This window comes from Zingiber officinale, chromosome 8A, assembly GCF_018446385.1.
Source record: "Zingiber officinale cultivar Zhangliang chromosome 8A, Zo_v1.1, whole genome shotgun sequence".
In the NCBI taxonomy this organism is placed as follows: Eukaryota; Viridiplantae; Streptophyta; class Magnoliopsida; order Zingiberales; family Zingiberaceae; genus Zingiber; species Zingiber officinale.
Window position 1 is genome coordinate 28,781,588 of NC_056000.1, and position 23,777 is coordinate 28,805,364.

The window sequence follows — 23,777 nt, forward strand, 5'->3', positions numbered from 1 at the left end:
ATTGGCACTCCAGACCCACAGTCAAAATAGATCACCTAGATTGGCTGTACCATTAACCAAAAAGGTTCAAGGCATGCAAAGAAAATTTGTGTTTCTTTTCCTCTCTTCAAATTTCACATGGCTATCTGATAAGATTTATTTATAAATTCATCAGAGAAATTTCTCAATATAAAGTTAGCAGACCTCTGTACTCTACTGCTTTTATGTGAATTTTGTCAGGTACTTTGGAGTAAAATTTAGTGAAGGGATAAAGTTAATACCGTATGATCATAAATTTGAATTGTGAAGTAAAACTACATACAATAAATTCAATATAATCCGATCTTCCTTTTTTTTTTTCCTTTACTTGGACTAAAATTTACTGAACTCGTATACTACAACTTTCTCGTGTTCTTTCATACAGTAGCAAATGACAACACTTACACATGGACATTCAATAGATTATTTAATATTTTTCTCAATTACGTGTAAACATAATAGAAATAATCATATTAAATATTACTCTAATAGCATAAATTCTAAAAGATCAAAACAGAAAAATTAATAAATAAAAAAATAGATGTGTTTCATATAAATTATTGTCTGTGTAGAACATTTTTCAAAAAAAAAATACAGAAAAATATTTTCTTAGTCGTAACTTAAAAGCATGTGATTAATACTGCAAAACTGTTTCCCATTCCAGGTGCATTGCATTCTATTTCCACATTCAATGACGTTTCCAATTTCCAGTGTATTGCATCACATACTTTTCACATTCCAAGAACTTTTATTATTTTCCTTTCAACTTACGCATTCAAACCAACCGCCGATGCATTCTTTGAATCCATTGATAGCAAACTCAATTGAGTCAATTTTTTTCAATAAATTAAATATTAATAATATGTAAATTCCTTGGAGTATGAAAAGTGGCTTAAATCTGCCAAATTCCCTCTAACCAATCCAGTCCCAAAGGAAACACAACCTTCTTTGAATTTGAATTGGAGAAACAAAAAACAAAAGAGAATTTGAACTTACCGCAACAGTGAGAAAAAAAAATACGTAGAAAAAAATGATAATATCAATTAGTCTTATTGATTATTTTGGAAAAAAAATGATAATCTCAATTAGTCTCATTCACTATCTCTGAAAATGACTGATCCAACTCTGAAAATTTTCCATCGATCATCAAAATAAATCGAGAAATGCACGTGACGACCAACCCAAAAACCTAACATCCTTTGATTATGTCCTCCATTTGGAAAAAAATTTTCTACAAATACATCATAATTGGAGTTCAAATCACGAATACGTCATAATTGGAGTTCAAATCACGAATACCTGGATGATAATCTGGATGCTACCGCGACACCATGACCCCCGACACGGAAAAAAAAGATTTGTAAAGAAGCCTCATGTGGAGATGTAGTCTGAATTATTCTGCTAAAGTTTAGTTCAATAAATACATTTAAAATTAAATCCAGTTTACAGGACTCGAACGGAAAATTCTCTGCATAGCTTGTGCCATAGTAAATCAGCTGCTGCATATGGACAAAACTCGATCAACTTCCCTTACATGGTTTCGTATGTAACTCTTGCAACTATCAAATGCGTCACTTCTGAGAAAGACTGAAACCCGTGTTTCTGTAAAAAGAAACTCCACATCGTGTAAATCCCTCTGATTTCTCCAGCAAAAAATATGGTTAGCTTTTCAGTGAGATATCCAGAGTTGCAGCGAGAACTAGATGGAGACGATGCCAACGATGACTCATTCGATATTCCTTCCTTAAAAAGCTACTTCACATAAGATGTAATCTACACATTGTAAATAACAAGATGCTGTAGCAAAAGCCATCGCTTACATAAACATTAGTCATCTGCTTACAAGCCACCCTGGTTTGAAAAAAGCATCTTGCTTGAAATTGCGACCACGAGCTGATGTAGACTCCCCCTGGCGGCGATAGCACTGGATCAAAAGAAAAACAAAGACATTGTCAGTGCTAGTATCAAGCACTGGAATTTACTTTTAATGTAGGGGCTTTGCGATTCCTCATCAAAATTTGTGCAAAGATAAACAGAATCAAATGTAGTGATTCTGAAATTCCAACAGCAAGTGTGTTGACATACATTGTTGTATGGTTTGTAGTCAATAAGAAATATATGGCCATTGATAACCTACGACAGTTGATCAACTTGAGTCTGTTACTAAGGTACCTATTACATCTCTAGCATAAATTGACCCTATCAACCAGTGGCATTATCTAGCTTTGACTGTTTGTTTCCTTAGGATTGGTTGTGGGCATACCTTGTAGCAGACAACTGAATCATCTGGGTACACACACAAACTTATTTATCTTTAAAATTGCTAGAGTAAATGGCTTCCATAGAGAATCTCAGTAACTGTTCAGTGCAGAAATGCTGATGACCCTATCAACCGCTGGTATTATCTAGCTTTGACTGTTTGTTTCCTTAGGGTTGGTTATGGACATACCTTGTAGCAGACAACTGAATCATCTGGGTACATTGCAAACAGCTTTGTGCCCAACCGCGAACGGCAAGAATCACAGATACTCTCGTCATTTATCTGAACATGCCTCGATCTCTCTTCAAATTTTGCAAGTCGTGCATCTAGATTTACCGCACGGGAGATATTATGAATAATCTAATCAGACAACAAGATTAGAAGTATCGATCAGTTAGCTAGCATGTACAATGCAGTTACGAAACACAATGCAACTAACTTGAGCAAAGTGATTAATATTTTCATGGGAAGGCAGTGGTTTATGATCCACAACAAAAGAGTATTGCATGAAGCAAATACCAGGATTCACAAGATTGTTTATGATACAAAGAGCACTAATTCTTCGTCCATACAAATTAGTTGATTGCATCTAGCCACCTACCTGACCTTGGCAATGATGGTGCACACGAGCTCTTAACATTCGCAATATTGTATCTGATGCAAGATGCAAAGGCATCTGAGGTGACAATTTCTGCAACAAAAAATTAAGGTAACATAGTTCATCACTGTTAATGGAAAAGCGTTGGGAAGCTTGTCAGACATGAAAAAAATATTAAATTCCTGTTGGTACCAAAAACTGAATCCCCAAAAAGAAATTATGGAGAAAAGAACATCCTTGCTGATTTTATTTCCTAATTTAAAACCATATAAGTTTCACCATGAAAACACTTTACATGTGCAACACGGACTTTGCACTTTTAAGCAAAAGAACCAAATTCTGCCAACAATCATTAAGTGTCTGCATCACCGGGTAGGAAATAAGAGAGAATTACACAATATCTTCAGCCGAGTACAACCATCCACAACTGGTAGACAGCAGCTGATAACTAAACCATTAAATGCATGCCCTTCATTGCCTGATGAGTTGTGTTGAATGATTAAAAGTATCAATTGCTACCAATTGTTGTTTATCAACTGTGTAGAGGACCTGAATTGAATCAGTATCTGTTATTTGTTATTTTCCTAAATTAATACTCTAGTAAAAGGCCAAGCACAGTGCTAGGTTATAGGTTTTAAGGTTTAGAAATTTCAGTATTGGTGTCAGTTTTACAAACCAATACTATTTTGCTACCAAAGGTTACAGACTGGCACAGTTCGAACCCTGCCAATATGACCTTGGACTGGTTCCATTCTTTTGATCCTCTCAGCTTTTGTTTGCACTTTCAAAAATAATAATATAACAGTTTCAAAATCAACTGAATTAAAATTCACAAAAACAACAGAAAAGAAGTATAACAAATATTTCAACTTATAACACAACTTGCTAGTAAATGTATCTTTACTAATGTCTTATTAGTTGGAGTCTAATGGTACTAGAATGAATGTCTTGGATTAGATGGGAACACTGGTTCTTGTAGCATCAAATTAAGATTAGATCCAAATTAAATATTGCTCTCACGGATTGACAATTAGAAATTAGACATAACTGAGTTTGAAATAGGCACAAGAACAAGACAGGGTTGACAACTAGAAATTGGACTAGCATAACTGAGTTTGGAATAGGCACAAGAACAAACAGGAAACCAATACCAATAGGCCTTGAAGTTCTGACTTTGATGACCATATGGTTTGTCGATATAGGACAGTTGTGAGTATGATGAAATTTAATCATGAGTTCAAAATGAACTCTCAGGGTTTATTGATTACTAAACTTATTACTTATATTTGTAATTAAACATATTATATGGTTTTTTTATAGTATATAGTTATTACTATATAAAAACCTTTAACTAACCTGAATTAGAAATTAGTTGAAAATTTATTAGAAATTGAAATTAATTAATTTACTTTGGGCCTAAATAGCAAAGTAATTTCCATAAGGTTTAAGTTTGTCTCCCTGAGCATAAGCCAAAAATAAGGTTTGCATCGTCTGATATAGGTGATAAATAGGGGCTGCATAGGTGGCAAGGAAGAAACATGTAATTTTTACTTGTGCTAACTAGTTTCAATTTTAACACATGGGAGGAACCATGGGCCACCCTAAGTTCAAACCTGATAAGAGGCTGGTTCAAGAGCATCACTTAAATCTTGATGCCTTACAGATTCAGCCATATATAAAAGGACATTCAATAAATAAAATTATTCACGAGGCACAAAATCTGATGGCATGCTTGGGAGTTTCTGAGATTCAAAAAATAAATAAATAAATAAACAATCAATAATAGAGTGTTCAAAATACATAAAAACCAATGTCAACAAACATCATCAAAATTCCCCAAGGAAGACCAAGATCAAGTGGGCATGGCCTCACAATAGATTCTCAATCTCTAAATTTGACAGGAAAATTATAAAGTGCAGAAAAATAGTGGAGGCAACCAGGCTCAATTTGATCCCCATCTAGAGTCACTAACAACAAAGCTTTGTTATCCCATGCTTTAAGTGAATTCATTTAGCCAGTACTATAGGAGCAGAGCACTTGTTTAAGTGTAAATGAGAATGAATGCTATCGCTTTCAAACATAAAAAAGAAGAGCTAGTGGTACCTCTAACACCTGCAAGGGGTCAAGTGATACGCCACGATTATGAAGGAGACGAACTGCAGCTTTGAACATAGGCTCTTTTCCATCTTCAGGATTCAAATACAGATCCAACAACCTGATAGAAAACAAATAAATAATAACAATAATAATATGAGTTGTGGAACAATTTTGCTTGAATTAGATAAGAGCATTTGATACAAAGAGAAACTTACTGCATATAGGCATCATTTCTACCAATTTCTAGACAATATTGCTCAGCAGCTTCACTGTCTTCCAGCTTTCTTAAGCAAGGCAGAATAAAACATGTCTCAGGTGATGACATAGAACTTAACATTCAAAAAATAAAGAGGTGGGGGACCACAGGTCTAATCTTAGTGAATATGTAGCAAATGAGGTAATCAGATTAGTCTTACAAGGCCAGAATCTGTAAAACCATAGTCTCTTCTCCCATCTTCCTGTACAGGATTGCCTGCCATGCAATAATTAAATCAAAGTATGTAGAAGACAGATAATCAACTATCTTAGGCAATGCTCCCTAAAAACTGAGACTTGTGGAAGTCCACATGATATATTTTCAAAATCAATTTCTATATATTGATCCTCTATCACAGAAAGTAGAATGTAGGGCAGAGAAATTAATTCACACAACAAGAAGGATGAAGATCAGAATCAAGAAGCAAATGTTAACAGTTGTAAACACAGAATCTTAGGTGCAGTTAGAAGGAAAGAGTTCGCAGTGGTTCCTAGAAGATCTTTAGTGAAATTGTTCAGAGAACAAGATGGCAGCAATAAGTAGATCTAGAAAGAGGATCAGAGGATGCCAATATGAAGAGAACTTCAACAGTCAGAAGTAACCATATCAGTTGGTTCTTAATTAAATTTTTAAAAATTTGTTCAAATTTTTACCCAGTAATTTATTCAAGTTTTCTACAAAAAAATATATATAGGATAGTAGATCAATATCATGCGGCCATAATTGTCCCAACTATTTAGGCCTAGCTACAAGAATCTTATTCCTCCATTAAATTTTATACAAAATTATATAACTAGAATGACATATAGGATAGTGATATAGCTTTGCAACCCAATATGATTCATATAATGAGCCCCATATACTTGGTGACAAACATCATCAGTTAATGACAATGACAAATATTTCAGAAAAAGAACATCGAACACTAGATTCATTGATTTGATAATAGAGATGAAGACTAGGAATGAAAAAGGAAAAAACCTTTTCTAGCCATAATTCTGATCCTTCTATCACAGCAAGTATTTCTTCTGGGTCGTACAAGTCCGAAGCCTGTAAAAACAACTGCAACCTATCTCGCACAGAATATTTGTAGTACTCTACAAGTTGGGAGCTTGAGATATTCTCCTCTTGGTCTTTAGAATCATTTCCTTTTTTCTCGAGACCAATTTCAATTGTTTCAATTGCAGTTCTGGCTAAAGAAAGAGCATACAGAGTATGATATCGAGTGTCGTCACAGTCTTGGTCTTCAATCAACCATTGCAGATATCTAACCAAATGATTGAAAAATTAATGCATTAAGAAAACAATTAATTGATACACATAATTAAGAGCAATTCTAATCAAATTAAAGATATACATCGCGTGATACCGCACCAGAAAAAATTGGATACAATCAATCAGACTAGATCAAAGAGATAAATAGAAGTGAGAATTCTTGGTAACAAAGAATAGAATTCTTTCTGAGGTTTTGAGGACAGCAAATTATCCAGTTCAAGATTGTCTTAAAGCTCTCCAGTGGTTCATGTTTCAAATAATTGTAGGCCCTAGATCAGTCAAATGCTAGTTTCTATATTTGACTGAATGACTGCTTACCTCAAACATTCTAGGAAAAGACACAGTCCAAACATCTACATTTGCTAATACTCCCCTCACATGTGCATAGGCAGACTAGCATGCCGTAGACTTCATGTTGACTGACTTATGCTTGGAAAGACTCTAAATGCTGACAATTACAAGATTTGAATGCAAGACCATTTATAACTCCATTTAAATTTGATCGAATGGCCACTTTTCCAAAAGCTTAAACAATTAGAAGAGCCAAATTGAAATACCCTAAGCCCATGATCATATCAACTTTAAAGCAATCTCAGACCATTGCCAAATAGGATATTTACAGCATTTAATTCCACTAGTTACAACAATGTAAATAATTTCTATACTCCCAGCTCTCATTTACAGGTGAAGAATCTTCTCAGTACATGTGCATCTTAGCAAGATGACAGGTAGACATATTAAGTTCAAACAACATGTAGATAATTTACTCAAGTGGGACCACCATTCTTAAACCAACCTAGTCATCATCTTCTGTTTGTCTGTCTTTTTTTGCACTACATTAAGATATTTTCTATTAGCGAGAGGTGTAGCAAAAGACCAGGCAATATTCAAAAATAGATCAAAATAGAATAGAAAGTAAAAATAAAATAAAAGACTGCAAGAAAGAAAACAACTATAGCAGAATGAAAGAAAGATCAAATTGAAACCATAATGTTCAAGAAATTGACTTCAAAAGAATAAGGCAAACAACTCAACCATAATCCTAAATCCTAGACAAATACATCATGAATAGATTAAACAAAACTCTAGAATTTGGGGGAAATTGGTCAGACCAAAGCACATTTTGACTACACAATTTTGTTTGTTAATTCTAACCTGGTTGTTCAAGATACAATTCATGAGATTCAGTTTGGCACCAAAATCCATCAGTAGTGTGACTGGGACACCAGATTGTTCGATTAGATTTGTAATAGAAAATATTATCTGTATTTGATCTTACCAAGTTCAAAGAATTCCAACACCAAGAGAGGGGAAATGGAGATAGCTAGAGAGAGAGAGGGAAAATATAACTGTAGTTGAGAGTCATCATTGTATGGCAGCAAGATCAGCAAAAGGTCATTCTGGCTATAGCGGTAAAATAGGATGTTCTTTATGGTCTGAGAAATAAGCATACAAAAGGATAAGTTAAGAAAGTTAGAGAGGTGAACGGCTCAACCTCTTATTTAAAGAGCAGTGGAAAGACATCAGAATGTCAGATGAATGATTTCTGGCACATGACCAACCATATGAGTTTTTCTTAAACCAAAAACATATAGTTCAAACTTCAAAGTTACACTAAAATAGGAAGCTCACACATATTGTATCATTTTGGTATTCAGCCATTGAATCAAATTCCAGTTCCGCCTGGATTTAATTTCATGTGAACAAATGGAGGCAATCCCATTCTGCTAGAATTTTATTTGATGTGAACTGCTGATAGCACTCATTATTGTTATATAAGCAGACCCTATAGTCTAAGGCATAATCATTCACAAATGGAGAAATCAATGATAATTTATACTCCCTTTACAGATACTTTTTATTGTATTGAGTGGGTGGTTGATCATAACAAAAAAATTATCATGAAGGTGCATCTACATAGATATGATTAATAATTCATCATTCACAGTTAACCATCATGTATTAAATCACTTTTTTTTTCCTTCTAGTATTTATGTAACAACTTTCATAAAAAGAACTGAACGATTATCTAACAAGTCCTTGGACAAAAATGCTTAAATTCAAATTAATAGCAAATCTAAGCTTACAAACTCCCCTCATTGGCCCACAACTTTCCATGTGAGACACTAGGATGTGATGATCTACCCTACTCAAGGTTTGACATGTTTGTCTAAGACCCAAAATCCATAGCCCAGAATCATCCTGATAGGCAGCATGTAAAATCCAATGGGAACTTCACCATCACAAAGACAATTCATTCCATACACCTGGTCATGCATAGGATTTGGTCTACTTGGTATCATTATATAACGACTTGCCCAAAATTAATTAACGTATTAGGTCTGGTCAATCTAGCCTATATGTCTAAGTTTATGTTAATAATAGTTTACTTATCTAAGTTTTAAAACTCTTCATTAGTCTACCACTTTTCATATGAGACCAAACTAGGGCATGGAAATTTCTCAATTTAACATAAATCAAATGATACATAAGCTAATCATTCACATTCCTGATTCCACAGTCATCTGTTTTTGGTCATGTGTGCATCCACTACAATAAGCACTTACACCATTCCTGATCCTAATCCTCCGACTCGCCTCAAATTGAATCCTGAACCTATGTCTGTAATTATTTCTGACCTAGAAAGACTTTCTGCAGTTACTCATGTGCATGATGTTGGTACCATAAATCACAGTAGATGTACTATTAAGATGAACAAATTACATTGGGACTTCATATCAAGTTGAAAAGGGAACAAAGTAATAGTAGTGTAATTGTGGCTAAGAGCTACATACTTAAAAGCATTTACAAATCCGTAAAAGAGCTCATGAATAATGGTAAAATCTTACCTTTGATGGATCTCAACCTTTCTTGGATCAATCGAAGCAAGAACGTTTTCTGCAATCATCAGTAATTTTACTAGTTATCATAATGAGAAAACAAATGCTCCCTAGTAATCATAATGTGTTAACTATCTTGGATAAAAAAATTTAAAAAGCAAATATAAAAAAAGTACAATGATCAATACATTTATGAGACATAAAACACTTTATTTAATATATTGTTCATACAATAGAAACTATACAAAAATTAGTGTAAGAAGCATCTGGGCAAATCTGTGTAGTGTAAGAAACATACATACAAATCTTCTATATAGACTTATTAGATTGAATTTAAGAAATATTAGAAACTGATCTTTTGATGCCAATGGGCAAGTCTGCATATGTGGATGAGACCAGATATTATATGGTGACAAACTGACAATACACTTAGGTTCTGAATGCAAGCATGTCATGCAAGAGGTTTTCTGAACAAAAGGAAATTTGTGAAGGAATAGTCAAAATTTCATTAGCAAATAAATTCAGTAATAATGAGTACCTAAATAGGAAAAAAAAAACCAGATATTTTACCATAATTTATATCCGATTCTAGAACAAGAAAATCACAAATGAGGAAGAATTTTTTGACAACAAATTTGACTCTCAAATACACAAATCCAAGGACATTTGATCTTTTATATACATTTAAATTATATATACATACAAGAAAAAACAAAACACTGAAAGAAGAGACAAGTGTTCAACAAATTTCAGTTAAACTTGCACCTAATAACTCTTTACAGTGACCACATATATCTTGCATTGAATCATCTACAGTTTATAAAACAAAGTGTGGGCAATCCTATGTTAATTAGAAGCAAAAAAACTGAGAATCACATTTTTATTAGGAAAAAACAATGAGTCGAATTTGTAATAACATAAAAGAAACACATGTGAATCCACATCCGTTAAAGGCCATTCCAAACATTTCTTGGTGCTCATTCCAACATGGTCACACTTTTGCATCATTAAATCCAAACATTTCATCATCACAAAAGATCTGCACTTTATTTACTATAGTTAATTAGCACAATTTCACAAGAGAAATGAAATGGCCATCCCATTTGCCTGAAACTGCTGGGACTATTCCACAGAAACAAGCACTCAATGGTCATGGTGGTTTTATTAATCATGTTTATTCAAATATGGTCAGGTAATGTTGAGTTGATCACTGACTTAAGGTTGCATAATCTCTCCAGCCCAATCCTCAATGTCCATGCTTATGTAATAAATATAACAACAACAATAACAATCAAACCTTATCCCACTAGGTGGGGCTGGTTATATGGATCCTTTTACGTGACTTTATCTCTTACTATATCATCATCTATATTTAAATAAATTTTAAATTTTATCCTAATTAGACATCAAGATTTTATGAAAGTGACATGAGATCCATTGCAATCACCCAATGTGTTCATAGAGTGGATCATATATTTACTAAATGACCTGAAATCGTACTGTCGTACAACATCACCACCCGGTCCAAAGCAATGTGGACTATGTTCAGGAGTAATCTCTCACAATTTGGGTTGTTAAATAAACTATTCAGACTTCAAAGCCTATATCCAATGTAATATGAAAATATCTGACATTGGGTTTACAGAAAGACTCATTGTTTACTTTCCTAGTGCATGGTTAACAGAGGAGAAGCTATCTAATTGCAACTACAAAATAAGCAATAAGAAACCAGTTTGTTTAAGCATGGGAAATACCAGGCAAAAGCTGATTGACCCTTTTCTCTGATGTTAAAACTACAATTGCAAGCTCCTGATCAATATCTGCAATCTAAGATAGCAATGACCAACAATGTGTTAAGAAACAGTTCAAAAGGTCCAGCATTATACTCTAACTTGCAACACAATGTCAAATATAACAACCCATTCAAGATGTTCCAATATGAGATCTTCATCAGATGATTCTTGAAGTATCTTTGAAGCTTCAGTTGCAGCAATCACTGAACCAGAACATGAATCCACAGAAGAATCTAGGGATTCATTCTCCACCAAACTAGCATGATCTTTCCACAATCCAGTAGAATAATTTTTGGCCAAGATCCGCCAAACAATGAGAGCTTGTGAACACAGTCCTTTACTAGCATACAAAAATGCAAGTGTCCTTAAATGCCTTGAGTCATCTAACAACATTTCCAACTCCTCCTGAAAAGATTTGTTAGAGATTTAGACTAAGTCATCATTAAAATTGTTCCAATAAGGAAAAAAAACTATCAGACAATGATTAATGATGAATACAAAATAGAGTAACTGGCATAACTTATTAGAGACTATTAGTGACATATCCACAAGTGAATTAAATCATGTGCTTTGGGATAAAACATACCACAATACAATAATTTTCGGATGAAGCAAGCTTCTCCATATCATCAACAAGATCGAGTGCCCTGTAGAGATACATCAGAAGTGTATCAACTCCTTCCCTCACTTGAGGAATTAAATCCTTATCCCGAGAAATACGTAGATACCTAAATTATGAGGAAAATTATCTGTCTGAGAGTTATATCATAAGTTCGTGGTACAAGACAAAACACTCATTGGATATAGCATCATCAAGATACCTAATAATATTTTTAATTGCTGACTCCAGGAGATCAGGTTTGCTGGGTGGATTTAAAAGAAAATCCTCATCAGCAGCTGTGTCTAGACCAGCTTTCTTTAGAAATATAGCTCGCTGGATAGACATTAGTCCATCATCAATTACTTCCTCAATAGGTACAGGTGGAGGATGCAACCCCCAATACCGGTTCCTTGGTACCTGAAAATTACAAGCCTTATTATTATGAACTGACCATGCAGAAGATGTAATACATTAAATGAAGAGTGATCAGTTCATGCAGTGTAATTCAGTTTTTCAATGTTGTGATGAAGATATATAATAGACAATGGTGAGCTTGTTCAGGAAAAAAAACAGAAGCACCCATTTACCATACAAGACAGAAATACTCGTTTATGTTGGTTACAAGTCATTAATCAAATGCATATGCAGATAATATTACTTAGTCTCATGTCCAGTCATGTTGGAAAACATGCATAAACTAATTTTTATAAGTTCATTAATCGACTTACGTAATAATGTAAACTATCATATTGTGACACAATTGGGAACATTATCAGCTAAATATATCACTAAATTCTTTTAAATTTATATCCATATTTGAAATTACTAAAATCTTCATTCAGATAGCAACTTCTCAGATCCACACCTGCAAAAGGAAAATGACTTGAAAAGATAAATCCTTAGGTAAATGAATAAACATGTATTTATAAAAGTACCTTTTCATTCTAAAAGTGCTTTGTACGCTACAAGAACTTGGGGGCAAGGTTTAACATTTTGGACTGCGCTGAAGTTACAGTAGTTGACTAGACCAATACAGTTTAGATACCAAGACAGAATGTCGACTGCCAACGTGTATCAGTGTCATAAAAAGTTGAGAAAGAAAGACAATGAAGAAGAAAAAAAGAGAAAGAAGTTAGGGGCAAGCTTTAAAGTATCATTCCATGCCAGAATTCCAATCCTCACTTTATTGTGCACTGCTGATACTTGGTAAGCATTAACATATCCATTTAAGCATTCTAAAAAGAATCTAAGGTGATTTATTCCTTTAATATCTTGTTCACTTAGTTTAAAGTAAAAACTACAACAATCAAATGGTCAAATAAACTAAAATTTAAAATTTCTCATATTATATTGTACTAGTATGCAACATGTTATGGAATGGATTAAAGTATGCCAACATGTTTCAAAATGATTATACCAATTAGTAATTGAATTGAAATGAATTTACTCTTTATTTCACCCCGTGTTGCAATAAATTCATGATTTCATATAAGTTTCACTACTATAATCATCTTGAAGTAAACTTATTTATAAAAATAAAATTATATGATTTAAATAATTAATTGAATTAAAATCTAAGAGAAATAAAAGGTAAAAAACAATAACCATTAATTGAATTCATATTGATGTCAGTAGCATGCCAAGGCATGTCATGTGTTGGCGACATGGCATTCATTGGCATATAGGAAAGATTACTCATGTGTAACAATCAATATCATGTTTTGATGATTTATCAAAACGATACATTTTGACTAAACCACCAGATCTCAAACCATTCTTTAGGGAAGCATATCCAAACCACCCATAGAATAAATAAATGAACCCTCAGAATAAACAAATGCACATTTTATGGTTAAACATGTTTTGGGTATGCAATGATAAAAAACTAAGAATATATATCATTATGACTCATGTATGCGGTGGTAGGTTTCAAGATTATTTGTTCAAAGGCCTACAAAGGTGTGATCTTCAAATAAAACGTAGGCATAGCAGAAAGTGAGGTGCCAAGTGCAATTCTCTATTCTCACATCCCATGGCAGGGCATATGAGCCAATGTCGTGGATTAACTGACATGAGCGGCTTTGATGTTTTAGGTAGGGGAAAATGTCAAGAAGACAAGCCCTAATGAACTATGGTCGATCATTCTGATAGTAGTAGGTTGGTTTCAAGCTTTTGTTTGTTCAAAGACCATAAAGGTTTGATTTTCCCAGCAAAAAGTAGTCAAGGTACTACTTTGACAGAGAATCCCTTGAAACCTTTTGTGTGGGCACTCCCATGGCTGTATGATTAAGAGTCATTCAATGGTGCAAATACTCCTTGGGTAGTGCTACATAGGTTGGCAAATGCAGTTCCTTATTCCCAAATCACCGTGTATGTATTGAACATTCCATTTAATGGAAATAAATATGTTGAATGAGATGATAGTAGGTCTAAGCCTATTTTGTGTAGCCACGCCATGAAGATCGAGCACTAGTATGAGCAACAAAGTAAAGATACTAGGGAGTCACATTAATTTTTGTGTCTTGAGATAAGGGTCTATTCACATTGTTAATTGGGAGCTATTTAAGGCAAAGATGGAAACAATGATGCTCTTAATCCTCCTTAGTAACATGTCAAAGCACTGAATCAATGTGCTATGCGTCAATAGGTATGTGAAAGGAAGCCATAAGCATTAATACCATGTAATTGATTGTGACGTCAAATAGTGTTGTACATAATGAGATACTCCACCGCTTTGTGAATTGATAGTTGGGATGATTTTAAGTGTGAGCTAAATGCACAATTCTAATGTGCAAAAACAGTTGAGATAGTGGGTCAATCCATGAGTATGCCAATGAGTTTTCGACAATCACATCCTAGAAATGGTGAGATCAATCAATTTTTGTTTCAAAGAAGGTTGTAGATATGGGCTCAAGGAAGTTGTATCGTAATAATGTTCAGACAGTGTACAAAGTGAAAATTATTTTTTTTTTAAAAGTTCAGACTTCAGTCGCAGGGATGATAGTGTCAAAGCCATTTCAATTCACCATCACCATGCGGATTCTTTTTAAGTGTAGCACTTAAAGGTGGAAAAGAAGGATGATGTAGCACTTAAACGGAAAAGAAGTGTAGCACTTAAAGTTGTATCGTAATAATGTTCAGACAGAATACAAAGTGAAAATTATTTTTTTAAAAAAAGTTCAGGCTTCAGTCACAAGGATGATAGTGTCAAAGGCATTTCAATCCCCCATCGCCATGCGGATTCCTTTAAGTGTAGCACTTAAAGGTGGAAAAGAAGGATGGGAAGAGTAAAAAGAAGATAGACTCACCTAAAGGCTTAGTATTGACTCTGAAGTCTGAAGTGCTTATGCGAAGGACAACAGACCGTCAAGAATTATCATAAGTTCATGAAACAAAGCTTGATATATTGAGATTGAAAAGCTTAATATCTTGGGAAGATAGTTGTCCTTGGCAAATAAAGTTGCACAAGGAGCTGCACAGATTATTGAAAACAGCAACCCAACAACAAAGAATTGTCAAGGGTCTAATTTGTCATAATGTAAACTAATTAAATGCAGGAAATAATGTTTTTTTTCATAGTCTTTCAGAATTTTTTTTGCTTCCCCAAAAGATACATGTTAGCCAAATCATATCACAATAGTTTGATCTGTTATCAAGTATTAGATAATAAAATAAAACTTCCAAAATCTCATGTTACTAAGAGGTAAAAGGGCTAAGGCTCCTCACCGCCTACAAGAAAAGAAAAGATTGCATCCATGCTAGACAGGCTAACATTTAGACACCCAAAAATCATAATAAAAAATAAGGATATAAAACATTTTTTTAGTTTAAATAAATATTATCTCCTATACTCTCCATATGGCCTTGGTCATTATAATGCATCTTGGAATCAAATAATAATATCCAAGACCATGCAAAGCAAATCTACATGAAGAAGGAGAATGTCCCACTAGAGTTTGTGATAATTTTCCAATAGTTGTCAATCAAAACCTTACTGGTTATCCATCCAAATGCTCTGGGATTGCACAACAGACAAGGAATCAGTATCAGTTAAAAAAATATTTCAAAGTTTCAATGATGAAAAAAAAAAGACGATTTCATGACGGAAAAAACTATGAGATTCAGATTGCAGTTATATATATATATATAAAGAATCAGTACAGAATAACTAAACATATGTGTGTTTGTCCAATCAATGTAATATCAGGTTAAAAATTTAAGAGGAAGGGTGAAGAGAAATGACTATTTCATTGCCGACTCAACTGCTTAGCAGCTTAAGAAAGAAATCCTAATCATCAAGGATTACTTCAAGAAATATTTCAATGAAGTTCAACTACGATTTTTTTTGCAAAAATAAGCAGAATGTACCAGATGTGACCAGAGATTTGGGTCCCGCATAATGAATGGGAATATTTCAGGAGGCTGCATGGTTTCTGAGAGCAAGAAATGGTTGACTGCTTCCTCAAAATGCAAGTCAAAAAGCAACAAGAAACCTAATTGGGCATGCACAAACGATAGCAATTCCTTAGTAATTTCTCCTTCAGATTCAAGCTCCTCCACCAAACAAATAGCTTCATTAATTTTTTTCTTTCTCAATAAATTCTTAATCTGTTCTTCGGCTGGCAATTTACGATAGCAAATGACCTGAGAAGATAAATGAATTTCAATCAGAAAAAATACATTAAACACATCAGAAATGATCAAAAAACTCAACTTCACTTAATTCAAGCAATTTGATGTCTATTAAACTATGAACTGTTCATTAAAAACTTTTGGTTTAATAAGGACAGCCCCATTAAAAAGGGATATGTTAATTGATAAATATTCAAACTAACTATGGAGGACACCACTGAAGCTAAAAAAAATAGGATTCCCTTGAAAAAAGATGGCAGAAATAGAAACTTACAATCAGGAAGAAAGTTTTACAGCAGAGTGCAAATGGCAACTAAAAGAAGGGATGCAAAATACTAAATCATCTTGACTTGACTTGTAATGAAACAGAAGCATTGTTCTAAAAAGGAGCCAAGGCAGCTGGCTGCCTAGGCAATTTGATAGTTGACCACATCCCATAATATGTAATCCACTTCAGGTGGGTGTTTTTGAAAGAAAAAAATAAAAAGTCCAGGCACATCACTCAATGAGCTCAAGCAGCTCAGGTGAAAATATTCTGCAAACCCGTGCAGCTGCATAAATTTCTCCTCTTCTATTGCTGCAGAGTGTAAAATGTTTCTGCATCATGGCAAGGTATCCATCATCTTTTTTCCATTATCCTTATTCACTTGTTGCTGCTGTAAACCCTTTGATTTTACATATTTACAAATTGTTTGATTGGATATATGGTATTCTCTTATGCATTCTATTGTGCCATATATTTTCTAGCAATGTGAAATAATGAATTGTAGGTCTTTAACTTACTATCACTAATTTACTTGCAATTGTGAACTTGTTTCAAATCATTAATATGCTTTACTCTTTGATATATTTATTAGTCATTTACAATATTTACATCAATTTAACTATTATTTTAATATCTTTTGATGTGGACTGCATGTGCCCCCCATACCTCATATATACTATGCAGTGAGCCAAGCATCAGCTACCTAAAACTCATGTATACAACACAAACATGAGTCCTAACTATTTGGAATGCGGCTACACTAAGGTAATTCATATATCTGATTATTACAAATAAAGGGCAGCCCGGTGCACAAAGTTCACGCTAATGCAAGTTCCTAGGAAGCATCGGACCACATTGGATCTATTGTGCACGGCCTTACCAGCATTGCAAGAGGCAATTTCCGACTCAAACGTGCGACCACAAGGTCATATGGCAGCAACTTTACCATTGCATCAAGACTCCCCTTCATGTTTGATTATTACAAACGTCGATCAAAAACTATTTATATGCATTTGATAATAAAAAAAAACTATGTTTTATAAGACTCTAAGTAGTGTAGAGGGTAGTTCAAAGAAATTGACATGGAAATTTAGGCCTTTATGGTTCCACCCAAAATAGTCATTTTTCACAACAGGTTTTGCACACTATGATCTTGTTTTTTTTCAAACTAAAATTTATAGTTTTTTATAAGCTTACAAACTTGGCCTAGACTAACCCTTACTTTTACTCCATCTCATCCTTAAATTAATATACACAAAAACAATCCGCTGCAACTACCAAGCCCATATCTTGGAAAAGTAGGGTTTTAATTGTTGGACTCTATCTGTATAGGCAAGAATTACTATCACACCAATATGCATGCTGGCAATTCTGACCTTTAGACTTAAAATTTTCTAAGCAAGCATCAAATAATACAAAACATTATCCTAGGAAACTATAGTTTTATGCATCACTTGCAGTATTAATATTATATTTTAAGTATGGCATATAAGCATGAGCTTTCTTTTCAAGCTTTTCTTCTGAAGTCAAATGTTATTAATCTTCTGATTATAAGAGCACATTTAAAAGTCTGACAGAAAAAGTCTAGAAACTTGCAAAAACAAATTTCCTCTCACAAAACAAGCACACGACAAAACAGATAAAGGGAGAGATCAAAAGGCATATCAAAAAAGGGAATCTGGGATTTTAGTTCATACTTTTATATTCTAGCACATAGCACTAGAATATTGGAGTCAGTCCTAAAATCAGAGAAGCAATAATTAATTACATTGAAAATCATTACAATCTCAGACAGTACCTACTATTCCTTGGGTACAATATGGAGAGTTACCAACAGTATTCTTAAAGCCGAGAAGCATCTAATCCAGCATCTCCAGGAAAGGAATCTGTCATGACCAACTTATATGATAAATATGACCCATTGACTTGTCAGGCCCAACCAATAGCCCCAAATAAAGTCTCAGTTAACATTGGTTCCCTCATCTAAACTTATAAAGCATAGTTACTCAATTATGACCAATCCAGCAGTAGAACAGGAAATAAAACAGACCTGAATTGCTCTCCTAGTTGATTTCACTCACAGATCACATATTGCATTGCTTAAATGTATAATTGTGGTTTACCAAGCTGTTGTCTATCTCTTAATAGTTTTGAGGTTTAACCAGTTGACTTGGGTAACTCGAACCATTAAGCTTGGCCGAATCAATGCCCAGGCCAACATACGGTTTGCTCAACTGATCCAGTGGACAACCACTAAACTAGTGACTCGGAACTCCTGTTCAATTTTCAGTTCATTTTTTGAAAGTTTGAAACTATGTTATAAAGCTTCTTTATTGGCATGCAACGCAAGATGTACAACAAAAGTGGAGTGTCACAATTTCCCATTCTTAAAACTTGACATCCTTGGACTCAAAGTTCAACTCGTAATTCAGGAACATCACTAATCAACATCGTGTGAGACGAAATGGTGGTTACACATCATACAAACAACCCTTTCCAACACCTCATCATGTCTACAATCAATTGTCACAATCTACTTAGACAACAGAGCTGACTGAATAAATTGTCAAATCTAACGTCCAGCTCAAAATGTTTAAGCTCGAATTAAAAGTAGCCCAGTCAACTAATCTTATTTTCTTCATTAGCCCATAACTAACCAATGTACCTAGCTAGGTTTTGCAAGAGTCATAACTTTTGTATTCTCATTCTACGTTTGCTATCATTTACTTTTCAAACTTATTTATGTTGTCACTCGACATCTATTTGACCTGAAGAAAACATAATTCAAGCAAATCCTCATATCTCCTTTCCTTACAAACTAAGAAATAGGTTTGTGTATGGTTGGGGATTTCATCACCTCTGCGGACCCTCGCCATGCTTGCCAATTTGGGTTTCTGCTGAACTCCCTCTTAGTGGTGTAGGGCAGTCCTGAGGGGACCGCTAACGTGGTGGTACCAAGTTTTAAGAAATAGGTCCGTGTAGTTTTCAATCATATATAGCAAGATTTGCAGTGACAAGTCCAGACAACCAATATTCAACATAAACACAAAGGGAATGAGGTAATGTAGAAAAAGAATAAAATATTTTTTCCGAACATGGATTAGAAGCTACTATTATGAGAAAATAGTAAATTCATCCGTTCTTACTAACATTTATCTGAGGCCACTAATAAATTTTAGTCATTTTATAGTTTTGAAACTTACCTACCTTATGAGGTGTTGCAAACACAATCATACTTCCTCTGCCCTGATCATCATTTGCCACAATACAGTGTCCAGCACCTGGTTTGGCATTTGATACTGACTGCACACATGCACCAGTCTTTCGCCTGAACAAATCCATCCTACCATCATTTGCAATGACAATATAGGAAGGTATCTCCCCTATTGAGTCAGGTATATATTGGAAAATCAAACTTCCACCGACTGGCTGCCCAGAATTGTTAACGATCACGCCAACGTTGTCAACCAACATAAGAGCCTCCTTGTTTCCCAATAAAGATTTTAGCTGAGGTGGTCCTGAAGATTCTGGAAGAGAAAACAGAGGGGTGACATTGCCATCAGTAGTAGAGAACAGTGTGTAGCCCTCTAGATTACCAAGAATGATTGAGTTCCCTAACCATGCCATTGTCTTAACCTCATCAATGCCTGGAACCTCCTTGAGACGTACTGAAACATTGCTAATGTCGGAATTGACATCAGTGCTTCCAGGTACAAGGAGCTCCATAAGAACAATTTTTTTTGCTGCAGCAGCCGCAATAAAGCAGCTATCACCTCCTCTCTGAGGCTCCAAAATCCTGGAAGCTATGCCATTTGCCCTGATACTGCTTCCTAATTTCTGAAAAAGCTTCTGCCCTGGGCTCAAAATTTCAGCTTTGGAAAGCCAATCTCTCAAGGGCCCCGATTTTGACTCCTCAGAAGACCAACTACTCCTCACAACAGCCGTCACATCTTTCAAGAAGCCCAGTTTCCGTACAGGTTGCAACAAGAGCAAATCCACCAAGAATACCGACCCCTCCGAGAGCAAAAGGACCGACCCGATCTCAGAGAGAACGCGAATTGCTTCGACGATACCAGACCCGACAGACACGGATCGAATAAATTCCACAGCACCTTTACCCGAATCAACGCCGGAGCCGAACGATGTCGAAGGGGGGACCGAGGAGACCAAGATGATCTTACCACCACCGGTGCCGATGTAGACAAGGGTTTGCGACTCGGAAGCGTCGAACACGGATAGCGCACGGATCTTGAGAGGGGCAGAGGGAGGCAGCCCGAGGGACTTGGCGGGATCGAACTCGACAAAGGCTTCGACAACCAACCGATCCTTGGACCGGAGGGTCTCCATTGGAAGGGGAAGAACCTACGGATCGAGGAAGGCAGCCATGCAAATGCTGAATTGGGCGTTATAGAACCGATCTTCGAGGAGTGTAGGGAAGAGACGGGAGCTCTAGGGTTCTCCGCTTGCCTTCTTGGCTCCTCCTCTGTGAGTAGAAAAGAAAAAGACTGGTAGGTTTCCAACGACTAGTAGTTCTACATCGACCAAGGCATAAATAATAATAATAATATATAAATTATATCTATAAAATGTTATTACGTGTGTTTTTCTTCAAGATTAAGTCATAGAACAGATTAAAAAAAAAATGGACGCCTCATCAATAATTTTATCTTAAAAATACTCCGTAACCCAAGGTTGTTATAACAGTTATTTGATAGTTTTTAAGAGATGATAATTTCTGATTGACATGAAAATATGATTTAAATTGAACACACAAAAATTAAATTAGGATCGGATTTTATTGAGTTCGGATTAGGTTCGGGTCAATCTGATTAACACAATTAATAAATGGGTTGGGTTTGAATCAATCTAAATGACCCGATTACAACCCGTGAACCCGTTTATAAATATTTTCAGGTCGGATTTGGGTCGGATTCTAGTTAAATTTGGGTTAAAATATGCATATTTTAATAAAATTAGTCTTTTTATGTTGGGTTCGGATTGAGTTTGGGTTAAAATGAACATTTTTTATAAATAGGTCATTTCAGGTCAGGTCGGAGTTCAGGTTGGATTCAAATTATGGGTCATTTCAGGTCAAGTTCGGGTCAAAGACAGATAAGGGGGTCGGATTTGGGTTGAACAATTTGACCTGAAATATTAATAAGATCGGGTGGTTTTGATGTTCCAACCCGTTAATCCGGCAACCCAAATCTGTCAACCTGAACCCGACTCAAATTGTCACTCCTATATTTAACCGCTACTAGTAACTACTACAATTTATAAAAACCACCTAATAACTAATACAACATGGTTAGGATGAATTTATGATTTAGAGTTTACCTCGTATATAGCTACCAATAATTATTACAACGTATATAAGCTATCTAATAATTATTATAATGTGTAAAAGGTACCTAATAGTAATAACTAATGCAATGGGTAAAAGGTACCTAATAATTATTATAATGTGTATTTAGGATATATATAGGATTTAGAGTTCTAAAAGCTACATAATAACTTATACAACTATTTTAAAGTGATATTAATTAATTTAAAGATATTTTGATGAAATTTATATAATTTAATCAATTTGATAAATAATATTTTGATATAATAGTAGTCAAAAATCCTAAATTTATCATAAACATGTTATAATAATTATTGAGTAATTTTTAGCAATTAATAAGTATCTTTTACATAATATAAATCTTAAATTTTAAATTTACTCTAAATTATTTATAGTAACTACTCTTTAAGTTCTACATATGGTAACAGCTAGCTTCTATACTGAATAAATTCTAAATTCATCTTAAACATAATAGCTACTCAGTAATTTTTATAGGTTATAGGAGTTATCTATAGTTACTATAATAATATTGGATCAAGAGAAATTTTCAAGATAAAATTATTGAAATGGTGTCTTTTTTTATTTTTGAAAAAGATAGTGCCATTGTAAAATTTGGATCCCCTTTTAATTTTTCATCCATTTCATTTCATCTAATTAATGAGGTTATAAAGTGTCAGACATCTCTCATTCGAAAGATCGGACCATTAGATTAAAGTAAATGCTTTCATAATTTATCTCCTTCCAATAAATATAGAGTTGTCTAAAGAAATCACTACGGAGACGACATATTCCAATTAAGAAGATGGAAACTTCATATTCCAATTAAGAAAAGAGGGATAAAATAAATAATAAATTGTACAACGCGAAAGGTAAGTTATTTAATATTTAATATGAAAGGTATTTGCCCATAAATTTAGTATTTTATAGTCCATTTCAAATTGGGGGTGTTTGGTTTAGGGAAATATGAGTGGGAAATGAGAATGAGAATCATTGATTATCATTATTAATGTTTGGATTATAGGAATAGAAATACAAATAAGGAAATAAATCCTTAAATTAGGTAATAACTTATTCCCATGTACCTCCCTTCAATGAGTCATTACTCTATTTTCATCAATCAAAATATTTTCTTATTCAAAAAATACCCTTGACCTAAAACTAAAATTTTCACCCTTAATATCAAATATCAAAATATTTTTTTTTTCTTTCATATCACTTCTCTCTCCTTATTATCTCTCATCATATTTTCTCTTTCATCATTTCATCACACACTTTCTCTCTCCTTAATCTCTCCTATCACATTCTCTTTCTTTTTTTTGCTCATTACACTTTCTCTCTCCTCAATCTCTTTCATCGTACTCTCTTACTTTTTCTCTCTCATCATACTTTCTCTCTCCTCAATCTCTCCCATCACACCCTCTTTTCTCTTTTTTTTTTATCATACTTTCGCTCTCATCACATTTTCTCTCTCCTCAATCTCTCTTGTCACACTCCCTCATTTTTTTTCGTCAACACACTTTCTCTCTCCTCAATCTCTTCCATTACACTCACTGTTATCTTTTTTCTCATCACACTTTCTCTCTCATCATACTTTCTCTCTCATCACACTCTCCCTCCTCATTTGTTCTCATTACATTTTCTCTCTTTTCATCATCTTCTATCATACTTTTCTCACATCATATTTTCTCTTTCATCTTCTCTCATCATGCTCTCTCCTATCACACTCTCTTTTCTCAATTCTTCTCATCACACTTTCTCTCTCTTCATTCTTTCTTATCACATTTTCTCTTTTATCATT

At 34.3% G+C, this 23,777-nt stretch overlaps 1 protein-coding gene across 6 annotated transcripts; it reads right to left on the reverse strand.

The window, feature by feature from the left end:
* Positions 1 to 1,394: 1,394 nt before the first annotated feature.
* LOC122008219 (vacuolar sorting protein 3-like) lies at positions 1,395 to 21,167 on the reverse strand. 6 transcript variants are annotated; one of them, XM_042563865.1, is made up of 15 exons: positions 19,843 to 21,167; positions 16,107 to 16,382; positions 11,959 to 12,155; positions 11,724 to 11,865; positions 11,264 to 11,542; positions 11,099 to 11,171; positions 9,354 to 9,402; positions 6,211 to 6,496; positions 5,390 to 5,445; positions 5,189 to 5,257; positions 4,980 to 5,091; positions 2,880 to 2,969; positions 2,468 to 2,638; positions 1,839 to 1,942; positions 1,395 to 1,757 (listed from the first exon to the last, which is right to left on the reverse strand). In XM_042563865.1, exons 1-14 carry the CDS (start codon positions 20,980 to 20,982, stop codon positions 1,850 to 1,852), a joined length of 3,033 nt encoding a protein of 1,010 aa, XP_042419799.1. In that variant the 5' UTR covers positions 20,983 to 21,167; the 3' UTR covers positions 1,395 to 1,757; positions 1,839 to 1,849. The 6 variants fall into 6 exon arrangements, 5 of the variants coding, with proteins under 5 accessions (XP_042419799.1, XP_042419798.1, XP_042419797.1 ...); XM_042563864.1 differs by having other exon boundaries at positions 1,395 to 1,761; XM_042563863.1 differs by having other exon boundaries at positions 1,395 to 1,770.
* Positions 21,168 to 23,777: the final 2,610 nt, after the last annotated feature.